Genomic DNA, 14,377 nt, shown 5'->3' on the forward strand with positions numbered 1-14,377 from the left:
GTGGCTGATTTAAACGTTAAAATATATGTCCATAAGTGCTCTATTTTTACTAAAGCTCTATTTTTGGAAATATTCAAGCGTCATTTGATTATCATCAGTTTTATTCCACTTGTATTTTGTTGTACGAACACTTCTTCATGGCTTACACGTTATGCTGGTGGTGTAACAAATATGATTATTTTGCAAATATTCTCTTTAAATGGTCTCATTTATTCGATTTTTCTCATATGTTCATTAAGATATGCTTAAAAACTATGTACATTAGTAAATAGTACTGTTGGTTGAATTGAACATGTTAAAGTAAATGTGAATATGAACATACTTTTCCCATCTTTGTTGTAGTTTTACAAGAAAAAAAAAAAAAAAAAGAAAGATATTAAGAAAGAACAATTGGCAGTAAAGTCACTTAAGTTACCCAATCTGCTTTCTGCAGTTCTTATGCTATTAGGACAATACAATTGGTTGGGACAGAATAATAATTATATCTGTTATTTGTAGTATTTTCATAGCAATTTAAACTCCCCCTTCAATGTGTACAACAAGAAACAAAAAGCTAGAGTTTTGACTGCATATACTCTGCTTAAGAATGACAGAGTGTGTGTCTAACGCCCGGCCATAAACACAACTACAGATATATTTCAGCAGCTCATGTGTGACACGATAGGCATGCTGATTTGATCATCTGAGAAGCATTGCCAAGTTAGGAAGTATACTATCCATCTCAAAAGCATGAACTAGCTTTTCTGCATCTATGACTTCTAGGCTGGACTACTGTAATGCTCTGTTTGCTGGCTGCCCAGCATCCGCTATTAACAAACTTCAGCTAGTACAAAATGCAGCTGCCAGAGTTCTTACCAGGTCAAAGAAATGATCATATCACCCCAATTTTATCCTCCTGACACTGGCTGCCTGTTTAGTTTCGTATTGAATTTAAAATATTGCTTCTTACCTATAAAGCTTCAAATAATCTAGCTCCTGTTTATCTAACCAACCTTCTGTCTCACAACAATCCAACCCACTTTTTAAGATCTCAAAACTCAGCTTCTGGTAGTACCTAGAATAGCAAAGTCGAGTAAAGGAGGTCGAGCCTTCTCATTTATGGCTCCTAAACTCTGGAAAAGTCTTCCTGATAATATCCGAGGCTCAGACACACTCTCGCAGTTCAAAACTAGATTAAAGACCTATCTTTTTAGCAAAGCATACACTCCGTGCATCACATAGCGGTATGATACATGAATGTGCTCCACGCAGGTTTCTGCATCTCGTTTATAAACCCTATGAACAGCAGCTACGCTAATTATTTTCTTATTCTCTATTTCCACCTAAACTAACTCATCACAAGGTCCTCATAGATTATGCAGTGCCAATGAAGTGATCCAAGACCAGTGAAGAAATGATCCCAAGGTTTTCACATTTCGGGACCAGGCAGTAGCAGCTGCAGTGGTGGTCATGGAGGAGTGGAAAGCATGAGACTGATTCCTTCAGGGACTGCCGAGTATCGTTGTCTTCCTGCGTTCTCCAGCCTCTGGCGCATAGACTGCAGCTCTCCGTAAGACATTTGTCATATGAGAAATGGTCATGTTAACTAAACCAGGTTTCTCCCGAGGTTTTTTTCCTTCACTTTCGTCCATTGGTGAAGTTTTTCTGGCTTGGCTTGCATAGTTTGGGACTTGTAGAGCTGTGTATCGATGGATTACTCTTTAGTTTTTGGACTCCCAGCAGTGAATATTAAAACACACTGAACTGAGCTAATCTAAACTAGAACTTAAACTCTGAAAACTGAACTGACACGGTTTCAATTCACTATGATCTTCTATGTGAAGCTGCTTTGACACAATCTCCATTGTAAAAGTGCTATAAAAATAAAGATGAATTGAATTTTGCATTATCACTGGTGACAGGTATTGCTTGAAATATAAATCTCATGTCTGTTGTCCTAAGATGCATCAATTATGTCAGATTTCCACTTTTTTCTTGTGCTTGAATTTTAAAACGGCTCTCCTATGAGATGTCAGTCACAAAAATGACTCCACGCCAGAGTTTGAGACCCCTGGTTTAGGTCCAAGGCTCTACTTTAGATTTATTCATCGAAAATGATGATATTCTGCGTTATACAGTAAATAAAACTTTCTATATAAGCTTTGCATGGCAGAGCTCTGAACTAAAGTCTAAAGCAACTTAAAACAACAAAAAAAACAAGTACACAGTGACTACTTACCTGATAATGCCTGAGCCAGGAATCAGTTAATCTGAGATTGATTACTCCTCCTTGTTCCCGGAGCTTATTGTAGCACTCGATCAGCGGCTGCATCCATACAAATTAAAATAGTAAACATTTAAAGAAGCAGTTTTTAAAGCCTGACTCAAGTGAATATGCAAATCTCCTTAAAGTTACAGAACACCCTTATTTGCTATTTTTGGAGTGGGACAGTTACTCTCAAACTCTATGTCAGCCATAATATTCTGCTATATCTATATGTGAATACTCATATTCAATAATCATAGAAAGAAATATTCTGTTTAGTTTTGTATGCATAAGTAAAATGTGGAGGATCTTTATACATTTACATTTCTGTAATTGTGTATATCTCCCAAATAAAAATAAAGGTTTGCATTCTGCAACAAGGATTACTAAAGCATTATACATATTATTATTTCACAACACTGGAGTCAGATTTACCTCTCTGTACTGGCAGTAGACTACAAACGGCCGTGATGGAGCTACAAACTTGATCAGACCCATTAATACAGGACATGGATGAAACCGACTGGCAATAACCAACCTGAAACAAAAAGTACAGTCAGCTTTTACCACATTAACTAGGAAAATCGCTATAAAAACATGCAAAACAAGATACAGGAAGATTTATGTTATTTAAATCAGTGGGTGGGGAAAACCACACCGCTAAGTCACATTGAGCTTTAAAAACTGCTGGCATTTGGATTCTATTTTAACGTAGGCATGGGCCGGTATAAGAGTCTGACAGTACGATAAATGTGGATAAAAATATCACGGTTTCAAAGTTGTGATTACTGCACTAAAATATATTATTTTTAAATGTCTGGGTAAAACACAAAAACTTTTTTACCCCCATTGAACACAATAATCTTTATTTTGAGATTTATTTTGATAACTTAGGAACGTTATAGCAGAAAATGTTGGAGCAAAAAACCATGTGTTATTCTCGTATGCCATGGATTTCATGTAATTTATGGTTTTCTAATGCATCCCATTCCTTTTGCCACTTGTTTAAAATGTAAGCGTTGATAAAAGGTTTCATCTCTGACGGAGGAATTTGGCATTTGTTCACTACTTGCTTCAAAGCATCTTTAGCAGCTGCATCAGCTCGCTCATTGCCTAAAAGTCCGACATGTCCTGGAACCCAGCAAAAAATTATGTGATAAAACTCATTTTGTAGTTGGTGAACTTTAGTTAAAATATTATCAATCAAAGGATGATCATTCGTTGAAGATTCCATAACTTGGAGGCATGATTTTATAAATAAATGCACGCAAAATTTAGAATAAAGGTCTGCACCTAACACAAACTGGAAATGTATCAAAAATGTAATACCTCGTCAGATGACGTTTATTACTATTTAATACTTTTAAATGCCCTTAATTTTGGCTAATTTCATTTACTACCTTTTACTGCCCCCCCCCCCGCGAACTCTCTGTGTAAAAAGGGGCATAATATGTTTCCTTTTATGTGTGATAGGTGTAAACAGTGGACATACAGTTGAAGTCAGAATTGTTAAACCCCATTTGGATGTTTTTTTTATTCTTTTTTTTTTATATTTCCCAAATGATGTTTAACAGAGCAAGGAAATTTTTACAGTATGTGTGATAATATTTTTTCTCTTTGAGAAAGTCGTATTTGTTTTATTTCTGCTAGAATAAAAGCAGCTTTTAATAAAAATAAATAAATAATTATAAAAAAAATCAAAATTATTAGCCCCTTTATGCTATTTTTTTTCAATAGTCTACAGAACAAACCATTGTTATAAAATAACTTGCCTAATTACCCTAGCCTAGTTAACCTAATTAACCTAGTTAAGCCTTTAAATGTCACTAAGCTGTATAGAAGTGTCTTGAAAAATATCTTGTCAAATATTGTTTACTGTCATCATGGCAAAGATAAAATAAATCAGTTATTAGAAATGAGTTGTTAAAACTATAGTTTAGAAATGTGTTGACTCTTCTCTCCGTTAAACAGAAATTGGGGAAAAAAATAAACAGGGGAGCTAATAATTAAGGGGGGCAAATAATTCTGGCTTTAACGGTAAATGTCTAATAATATGTTAAAATTTTCTTGGAACTAAACGAGAGGAGAATATAAAGCATACCCATCTGCATTTCTGTCCTGCAGCAGAGCAGCAGCTGATGCCAGCTTCTTCCTCTTCTCCTCCATCTTCACTTTCTTCTCTTGAGCCTGAAAGTTAAGAGCATGAGTTAGACTTAAAACTCTTAAAAGACTGCAGCAATGCAGTGCTTTTGTTGTGCAAAATATAACATTTTGAATGTTTGTAAACAAAAAAAAAGTCAATTGGACAATGCAGTTGTTTTAAAATACAACATATTAACATTGCAATGTAAAAGAAGGCAACGTGGGTTTCTTTATGAGCACAAATACAGCATACGGGCTCTTATATGTAATTGTGTCACTGCTTATATAGCAAGTCATATCTCTCCGGCCCTTCGTTTGGGATGCTTTTCATGAATTGGCCCCCATGACAAACTAATTGAATAGCCCTGATCTAAACCTTCCCCCACGCTACTCGCTGTTTCCTTGTGTTCACCTTTCTGACATTAGTAAACTCTCACTTGCATTTGCATCCTTTTGTCTTGATTATTCAACATGTGACAAAAGAATTCCAGATAGGAAATCATTGTGTAATGATCCTAAGTGTAAAGACTTTACCAATTATAATACACCTTTAAAAAATGTTGTTATTTGAAAACATCTCTCTATATTTGCTTTTGGTTAAGCCGTTTTGGACAAAAAAAAAAGAAAAAAAAAAGGATGTAGTATCTTTTTATTTAAAGGACCACATTTTGCATAATCATAATAATGATCACGATTATATAATATTTACCATCATTTAAATTAGACGTATACTTTAAAATGTGGTTTTAAATCATACATTTTAAATTTGAAAGTAAATATTTGCATTTTAAAATAATAATTAATTGTGGATATTAATCTAAGTTATGAAATTAAACATAACTACTGTTTAATTCACATTTTAAAAATGGAAAGTTTGCTCTGGGGAAAAATAAATAAATAGAAATTAAATAAAAGCCACATAAAAAATGTAGACGGCAGAAAAAAGTTTTCTAGAAAATGTTGTTAAAGTTTAAAATGTTTATTTATTTAATAATAATAAAAACAATAATAATAATAATAATAATAATAATAATTAATAAACACACAAAATTCATGACACCATATATGAATTCTCTCATCTCTCACAGAAAAAGAAAGTTATCAAGAAAGTTAAAGTTTGATTTAATAATAATAATAATAATAAACAAAGACATTTGCTTAATAATAAAAGTAATAATTATTCTTTTTATTAAACAAAAAAACTCATGATGCCATATCTGAATTCGCTCACCCTCAGTTCTCGGGAGTCATTGCTTGTCATGTTTCATAAAATAGGTGTAAACGCCACAGAAAAATACATTTTTAAAGAAAGTTTCAATGTTCTTAAAGTCTCTTAATAAGAAAATGTATTTATTTATTTAATATTAAAAATAAGAAAGTTATTTGCTTAATAATATAGATAATAATACCAAACACTCAGCTTCTCATGCTATATCTAAATTAGAGGCACCTCCTCTCTCTCACCCTGAGCTCGTTGAGCCATTGCTTGTCATGTTTCCAAGACAAAACAAAATAAAATGCAGACAGATAAAGAAATGTAGACAGTTTGTAGACAGCCAGAGAAAAATTACATTTCCAAGAAAGATTCAATTTTGTTTCAAAGTCTCTTAATAAGAATTCAATTATTTATTAACCAATAATGAATGCTTAATGTTACGTGCTTTAAATAAATAAATAAATAAATAATGATAGTATTGGTAAAAATCTCTCACCCTTTGTTCTCGGAGTCTGTCTCTCTCATCTCTTCTCATCTGTTCCTGTGGGTCGAGGCTAATCTCCATACTTTGAGCCTCAGAGTTCTTCTCAGCTGCTGTTTCCTCAGATCGACTGTTTTCGGTGTCTTTCTCTGACAGGTCCAGCTTTCCCGCCAGCACAGCGTTCACTTTGCATAAAGGAAACTCGTGCAGCGTCTGGTGGAAGTGTGACGGGAAGCCGAAGCTCTCCATGCCGGCTCTCGTCGGCCCTCCGCCGGGAAACATCTGAATCACCGACCCAAAGCCTGACAAACACATACGGTGCAATTACATTAGCCTTTAAATTACACAGAAATGAAACTGCGAATCGAAAATATGCCTAATGTATAAAATATGCTTGGACATATGGACATATTTGTGAAGCTGTGATTTGCTGTCAATCCCACTTTTGTTGTCTTTATCTTTCTCCTTGGCGTTTTAAATCTTGGGAATTACCATCATTTGTAATAGCCTGGCATTTTTTTATTAGTATTATATAAATAAATAAATAAATATATATATATATATAAATATATATATTCATATTCATTTGTAGTTTTTTTTTGTTTTGTTGTGACAAAACTTCTAAAAGAAAATGGAAAAAAAAAGTATAAAATATGCTTTATAGGCTACAGCCCCCCTAAAATAGGCCCAGCAACAACCATGAGCATGAATTTGTTTAAGATTACATTTGCATTTCTCAGTCACATGCTGTACAAAAAAAAAAAAAAAAAAAAAAAAATCGACATTTTAATTAAATAGAAAAAAAAACAATTAAAAACACACACATTTAAAAAAATTTCAAGAATGCTTCAGTATTTTTAGAGTTTCTTAAGAAGGTTTAATTAATTCATTCATTCATTTTTTTGTCGGCTTAGTCCCTTTATTAATCCGGGGTCGCCACAGCAGAATGAACCGCCAACTTATCCAGGAAGTTTTTACGCAGCGGATGCACTTTCAGCCGCAACTCATCTCTAGGAAACATCCACACACTCATTTACACACACACTCATACACTACGGACAATTTTGCCTACCCAATTCACCTGTACTGCATGTCTTTGGACTGTGGGGGAAACCGGAGCACCCGGAGGAAAACCATGCGAACGCAGGGAGAACATGCAAACTCCACACAGAAACATCAACTGAGCCGAGGTTCGAACCAGCGACCTTCTTGCTGTGAGGCGACAGCACTACCTACTGCGCCACTGCCTCGCCCCAGAAGATTTAATCATTTAATAATAATAATAATAATAAAAACATGACCAATCTTAATTCGTTCACTTTCCTTTGGTTTAGTCACTTTATTTATCAGGGGTGGCCACAGCGGAATGAATCGCCAACTTATCCAGCACTATGACCAATTTAGTTTATTCAATTCACCTATAGCACGTCTTTGGACTGTGGGGAAACCGGAGCACCACAGGAAACCCATGCCAACACAGGGAGAACATGCAAACTCCACAGAGAACTGCCAACTGACCAAGCTGGGACTCGACCCAGCGACCTTCTTGCTGAGGCGACAGTGCTTAACACTGAGCCACCATGTCGCCCATGCCTAATCTCTATTGATCAAACGAGTGCCCTAACCCTTTCTCAAAGGTTTATTCAACATTTAGAAAGGATTATAAATGCATTCTGTAGATTTAACATTGCAGAAAAGTAAAACTGATGTTATTACCTCCCATTCTCTCCATGACTGAGCCCAACACCAGTCCAGCACACGTCTCAAACACTATGATTTTACTGCCGGCGTGGATGTTACCCAGAGTCAACATCTGAGCCAACGTGTCGTACCGCAGATGACTAGAGGAAGCAGAAATATTTAACACAGTCAAATGTTCTGAAGGACATCTTATACAGCGTTACAAACAGGCCAGCTAAACCGGTGATAGTACATAAGAGCTGTCAACCATGTCAGGCCCCATTTCATTTTTAGATCAGTGGTTACTGGCAGGTCATTTTTGAAAACTTCCTGAAGTCAATGATGAGTAAATGATAACAATTTCATGTTTTCTAGATCACCTACCATATTTTTCCAGGCTCTCTGCCGTGGTACATCATCGCCAGAAGACGAGTGGAGGGTTTTAAGACCGTTATATCACTTTCGTACCTGAAAACATAAAGCCAAAACCATTATTATGGTTTATATTGTACAAGAGATTATTAAGATATGAAATACAAATATTTGAACACACTTTTTCTTTTTCTTCTTGATGTATTTCTCCTGAGCAAACTCAGTTTTGTCCTTGAATGTTGTGCTGTTGTCTATAAGCTGCTGAACAATTTCCTGAAACACAAATGGCAGTTAAACCACTAAACACATCAAAAACACCTAAAAACATTTTTAGAAAAGCACGAATGACAGTGTTTTTTTTTCCTCTAACCAACAATCCTTGACTAGTAAACGATTCAGTTGCAAACACAATTTGCATTAAAGTCAGTTGATTGACATGCAGTAGCCAACATTTTAAGAGGACAAAAAAACAAAGTTGTAATAAGTGCAGGGGGGCCAGATTTTCACAAGTTAACTAATGACCACTCGAAACTAGCCCAATAATATCCAAACACTGAAATATATGCCACCACACATTCATAAAATACATATTTTGCATTACTGTGTGCATCATACATGGTTTCTTCATTGAAAATAAGTGTATATTAGTTTATGTAGTCTCTTGCAACTCAAAGTTGCATCATGTTAGTAGAGATTATCATTGGTAAAATATAAATGTAGTGAAGTCAAATATTTTTAACACAACCTTATAAATATAACAGATGAAATATGTCAAAGCTTTAAACTGCAGAATTAGAAAAATAACTGGCTGCAAGTGGTTAAATGTAGCCTAATTTTGCAGAAAAAACCCTGCCTACGACTAGTGATGGCTGCTTCCAAATCACTACACTATGAAGCCTCAAAACAATTATAATTATTTAGTATGGAATCCTTGGTTTGGGTAAATTAAACTATAGGTGCGTTCAACTTGAACCCTGGCTGCAGCCGGTGATCAACGAGATTAGACAGAGTTGAAAACGGAGGCGTCAAGCCGGACACTTCGGGGCTCATAGATGCGGCAGCCATGATGACCGATCACATGGCGTCATCATAATTTTTTTATTTATAACAACAAAATATTTACACCACAAATACAACAGAATAGTCTCTACAAACTAGTCCATTTTTAAACAATAAGGGAATTATGAAGTAATTATATAAAAAACGCATGAGAGAAATATTGGGAAACGAGAGGGTAATATACACACGCCTATTAAATACAAAGCAATAAGCACAATTCTAGAAGTTTAAACATCCCTCTTTAGGCTAATTTTTCTTGTTTGATTATGCTAAAAATAGGTTTACATTTATTTACATTTATAGATATAAAACTTTCCAATATATATTAGTGTAAAACCCAAAATAAGGTGTTTTGATTGAGTCTTAAACTATGATTAAGATAATTTTGGATAATGAAAGCATTTATACATGTAACAGTCGCACGGCGTCTGCGCAGTGTCAATCTGGACAAAATTTCAAACCGGAATGCAGCGCTTTAAGATTTCGATTGATCTGCGCAGCGCTGTATGAAGTGGAATGCAACTTTTGTTATGTCATTGCGGTTTCGAAACGTTTAGAAAATTTTATGGTTTTCCTCTGGGGGGCGATCTGTGTAACACCATAAAAGCACGATTCATGTTTTTGCCCCATTGACTTCCATCATAACCACACTTTTGATTGCAAAGCCATGACAGCATATAATCATGCATTCTTGATTGTTGCTGGTTTTTCCTGTTGGGAGGAGGTTAAATGTGTCATTTTTACTGTTGATCATCAGATAGCACCATTAACCCTTTAGATTAAAAAGTTTCTGGCTTTTATATGGAGTTCTTTAGAGTAAAACAGCAGATTATAGTGTGTGTGTGTGTGCATAAATACACTCACTACGTTTACTATGTTCTGTGAGCTCAGCTGCTTATTTTGATTTTCTCAGAGATCAAGATAAATGTGCAAAAGTCTCTCTCACACACACACCACATATAAAACCCAGAAACTAAGCTTTTTTGCACTGCAACTCATAATTAACAATAAATATGACAGATTTTACCTTATTGAAACAGGTAAAAAAAAAAAAAAATCACCCACAATCAAGAAAGCATGATTACATGCTGTAATGACTTGGCAATAAAAAAAAGTCATTATAATAGAAGTCAATGGGACAAAAACAATCTCGAACATAACGAAAGAGTAGTCAATTTGCCCATAGTATAGTGTTGAGTTTTTGAAAAATTCCAAAGCATTTTCCAAAATAATGTGTCAAAATAAGATGTCACCGAAACTCATTCCATTCGCTGAAACACAGAAAACGTTGTGGCCTCAAATTCAATCCAGAGTGGATGAAAAAAATCCCGAAAAGCAGCACACAAGGATTAATGTAAAGGTTTTACTGGAGTACACACCTGTCCCTTTAGCCCCTGCTCTTTCAGCGTTTCGATATCATCTCTGGTGAGTTTCTGAGATCTGCCATCATCCACTATATGCCTGTTATCCTGGCCTGCTTCTTTAGAATCTGTGACAGAGAAAAACACACACAATCTCATCTTAACATGAAATATTAAAACATATATAATAACAAAACAAATGCATATGTTGAATACCTAACGAGTCTCCAGCACGTTTTACAGGCTTGTGTTTCAGTGAACCGCCGGCTACGATCTCAAACATGGTCCCGTACAGCTGACCGACAGCATTGTCCATGAAAAACCACTGCTTCTCAAAAATCACTTTCCTACAACACACAGAATACCAAAATCAAAGCTAGTGAGGTGAGCACACACACACACACACTTAAATAGCTGAAAAAAAAAAGAAAAAAAAGAAAAGAAATTGGCCATCTCTTAGTATTTGTCTTGTTTTCCATTAACAGATTAATAATACAGAAAGAGCAGATTTTAATTAACATCTAAATTGTTTGATTAATAATGCTTCTTAGATTTAATATTTCATAAATAATAAAACATCATGAATAAGACTACAAAACAAATTAGTGAAAGACAAAACTAGCAGCTATGAAGAATCTGTATATTTTATTTGTGTAGTTGACAGGGATGTTGTACATTAATAAAACATATCTGTAAATGTAGCAGAACATTTTTTTATCTGTAGTCCCTGGACAGAATGTTAAAAATCTCCCTAAATGTATTTAAAATACATATTAAAACAATTCTACAGGTTAAATCACAATTAATTAAATAATGAAATAAAAAAAGCACAGAATGCCTCCACTTACTCCACAAGCTCCCAAATGTAGGTTTCAAATGTTGACTGATTTTATTTCAAGATTTATTAATTGGCAAAACTGAATTTCAAAATGAACATCGACATACTCAATGTGATGTAAATAAAAATAAATGCATTCACACACACACTATATTATCATTATATTATTATATTATTTAAATACCAAAATCATTGAAACACTTAAAAAAATGTATATAAAACGAAAGCCAAATACAAGTTTAAAATAGTTTTTAAACAAGATAAATGAAAGACTTTAAGACCCCCTTTCAGACCACATGAAAAAAATAAATGTAATTTGACGGGAACAAAATATGTTTGTTTTAATATTTAAATTTGTAGGGAACAGAAGAGTTGTATCGGCAACACTAATAAAAAATACATACATACATAAAAAAAAAAAAAATATATATATATATATATATATATATATATATATATATATATATATATATATATATATTATATATATATTATATATATATATATATATATATATATATATATATATATATATATATATATATATATATATATATATAACCTTTTTTTATTAACTCTGCCCCTAAACAAAAATACTAAAGATACTTATACATCAACATCTAATACCATAAATGTACGAAATTAAGACTAACTATTCTTATTTAAAACTTTTTAAAGGCCTAAATAGAGGAGTCAAGTAATTTAAAGACCCACAGAAACCCTGTGTTGAGGTACAGTTTGTTATATATTTGCATATTCGTTCAGTGACTTTTTTTGTTGTTTTTGTTTTAATAAATTGTCGTTAAGTATTTTACAAAGATTACAATATGTAAAAATAAAAATATACAATAAAATATTAATAAAAATTTCAGTGATGAATTGTGACATGCTCCTTACATTTTTATTTAACCTTCTAAAAACAAACAGGCATTCCAAACTATGGATCAGCCTAGATCAGAGTCTCAAACAATGTCAGGATAATAATCAGTTTAAAAAGTAGTATAAATATGTATTATTAAAGGAATATAATGATGAAGGAGATTGAAAAATGAGAAAACGAGAAAGGTATGATTAATTTTAATTAATGGTTATTTGCAGTACTGTTTTGTTTTCCTTCTGGGTCTTTGTTACAAAATGTAAAGGTACAAATGAAATCAAACATATAATATGTCAAAAATACCAAAAAGATAAAATATGTTTAATGAAAAAGAAGAGATGAGTATAAGAAGAAATAAGTTTAAGTAATGGATGAATGATGTATGTGGTAATGGGGTGGGGAAAATAATAAGCTTGTGCTTTATCCCACTCAATTTTTGACCATGTTGAAATTTATTTTTCCTTTATGATATTTTATGTATGTTTTTGTTCGAAAATAAATAAATCAAATCAAAAGCAGGTATTACACTTTTTGTTATCAACCACTCCACATAATCTGTCCCAATAATTTTGACAATAGTACACCTTTAAAGTAGATATTCCTAAGATTCAAAATCTTTCAAGCAGAAAACTGCATTACATTACAACAAACATTACTGTTTAACTTAAATCGTATTCTAAGAAACCCATTGCATGGATACATGTCGTTAAATGTTTTAAAGTGTACTTCTTTCATTTTAGGTAACAAGCCCTGCATTGTTTACCATGGTACTCAGAATATTCGGTCTGAAATCACATGCAAGTATGACTATTAGCATTATTTAATTGACTGTGATAATGCTGTACTTTAATAGTCATTGGCTGACAAACAACACTTTTCTGAACTTATATTATTAAGAAGTCCGAATGTGGGAATATAAAACCAACTTTACCCCAGTGTAATGTGCTGTCCGATTATAGATAACACTGTATACTAAACCTCAGGCTCTCCAGTGCAAAATACGCATAATGAAATGGCATTTAATAAAACAATGTTAAGTTATTCAACTCACTTTTTATTCTCCACCTGGACAGATTTGAAGACTTCTCCTCTCTTCAGCACTACATAGTCTCCGTATGCGATTCTGCTTTCTTCATCGCTGTCATTCACACACTCCGCCATTTGTTGGATTGAGACCGTCCGGAAGATGCGTAGAAATATACTTTAACAAACCCAAAAGTAAAGTCGTAATATCAATGATTACACACCAAACACTGGTTCATTCAAGCGATGCTCCTGCTTTCCGACCGCACGTGTGTTCGGTCACTTCCTGTTCGAAGAGGCCGACTAATCGAGCGTAGATTTAGAGAACTGATGACAGGCTGACTGGTTGAGTCACAGATAAAAAATAAATCTCATATTTATTGAAGTGAATGCATCTTAGCTTTATACAAAGATTAAATAAATATAAAAAAGACCAGCATGTTCTAAATAATTTCATCATCGTATCATATAATATCTGTAGTAGTTTGCCCAAACATAAAGTACACAAACAAGCTAAACATATTGTGTCATTAAGAAATAAGTGTTTGCCCTTGTAAACGTAAATTCATTTATTTTCTCCGCCACAGCGAAATGAACCGCCAACTTATCAAGCACGTTTTTGCGCAGCCCTTCCAGCCGCCACCCATCTCTGCAGGCCAGATTAAGACCTCAGGGGCCCCTGGGCACATTGTCTTGTAAGGCCCCCTACATGGCTGCACCCCTATAGTTGAATTTAAAAAATAAGAATTTAATAATTTTTAAATAAAATGAATCTATAATTTTTTGCCCACATATTAAATAAATGATATATAGTACATATGTATTTATAGTCTACAAAGATTTAACTTATTTTTCAAAGCATTGAATAAAAATACTAATAAAACTATATATATATATATATATATATATATATATATATATATATATATATATATATATATATATATATACATACATACATATATATAAAGTTTTATTAGTATTTTTATTCAATGCTTTGAAAAATAAGTTAAATCTTTGTAGACTATAAATACATATATATATATATATATATACATATATATACATATATATATATATATA

At 33.3% G+C, this 14,377-nt stretch overlaps 1 protein-coding gene across 2 annotated transcripts in view; it reads right to left on the minus strand.

Moving 5' to 3' along the window:
• The window catches only part of trmt6 (tRNA methyltransferase 6 non-catalytic subunit), a 19,362-nt gene extending 5,776 nt beyond the window's left edge, over nt 1-13,586 (minus strand). Inside the window, exons 1-10 of one of the 2 annotated variants that reach the window (XR_012395624.1) lie at nt 13,323-13,586; nt 10,773-10,903; nt 10,575-10,684; nt 8,318-8,409; nt 8,149-8,232; nt 7,801-7,925; nt 6,100-6,386; nt 4,347-4,432; nt 2,681-2,783; nt 2,219-2,305 (exon numbers count right to left, since the gene is read on the minus strand). Coding sequence is in view for 1 of the 2 variants with exons in the window: in NM_001037392.2 (NP_001032469.2) it covers nt 2,219-2,305; nt 2,681-2,783; nt 4,347-4,432; nt 6,100-6,386; nt 7,801-7,925; nt 8,149-8,232; nt 8,318-8,409; nt 10,575-10,684; nt 10,773-10,903; nt 13,323-13,432 (1,215 nt within the window). In the remaining variant the exon portion in view is untranslated. 2 annotated transcript variants of the gene reach the window in all.
• Between the last annotated feature and the right edge of the window lie 791 nt (nt 13,587-14,377).

Source organism: Danio rerio, chromosome 20, assembly GCF_049306965.1.
Source record: "Danio rerio strain Tuebingen ecotype United States chromosome 20, GRCz12tu, whole genome shotgun sequence".
Taxonomy (NCBI): domain Eukaryota; kingdom Metazoa; phylum Chordata; class Actinopteri; order Cypriniformes; family Danionidae; genus Danio; species Danio rerio.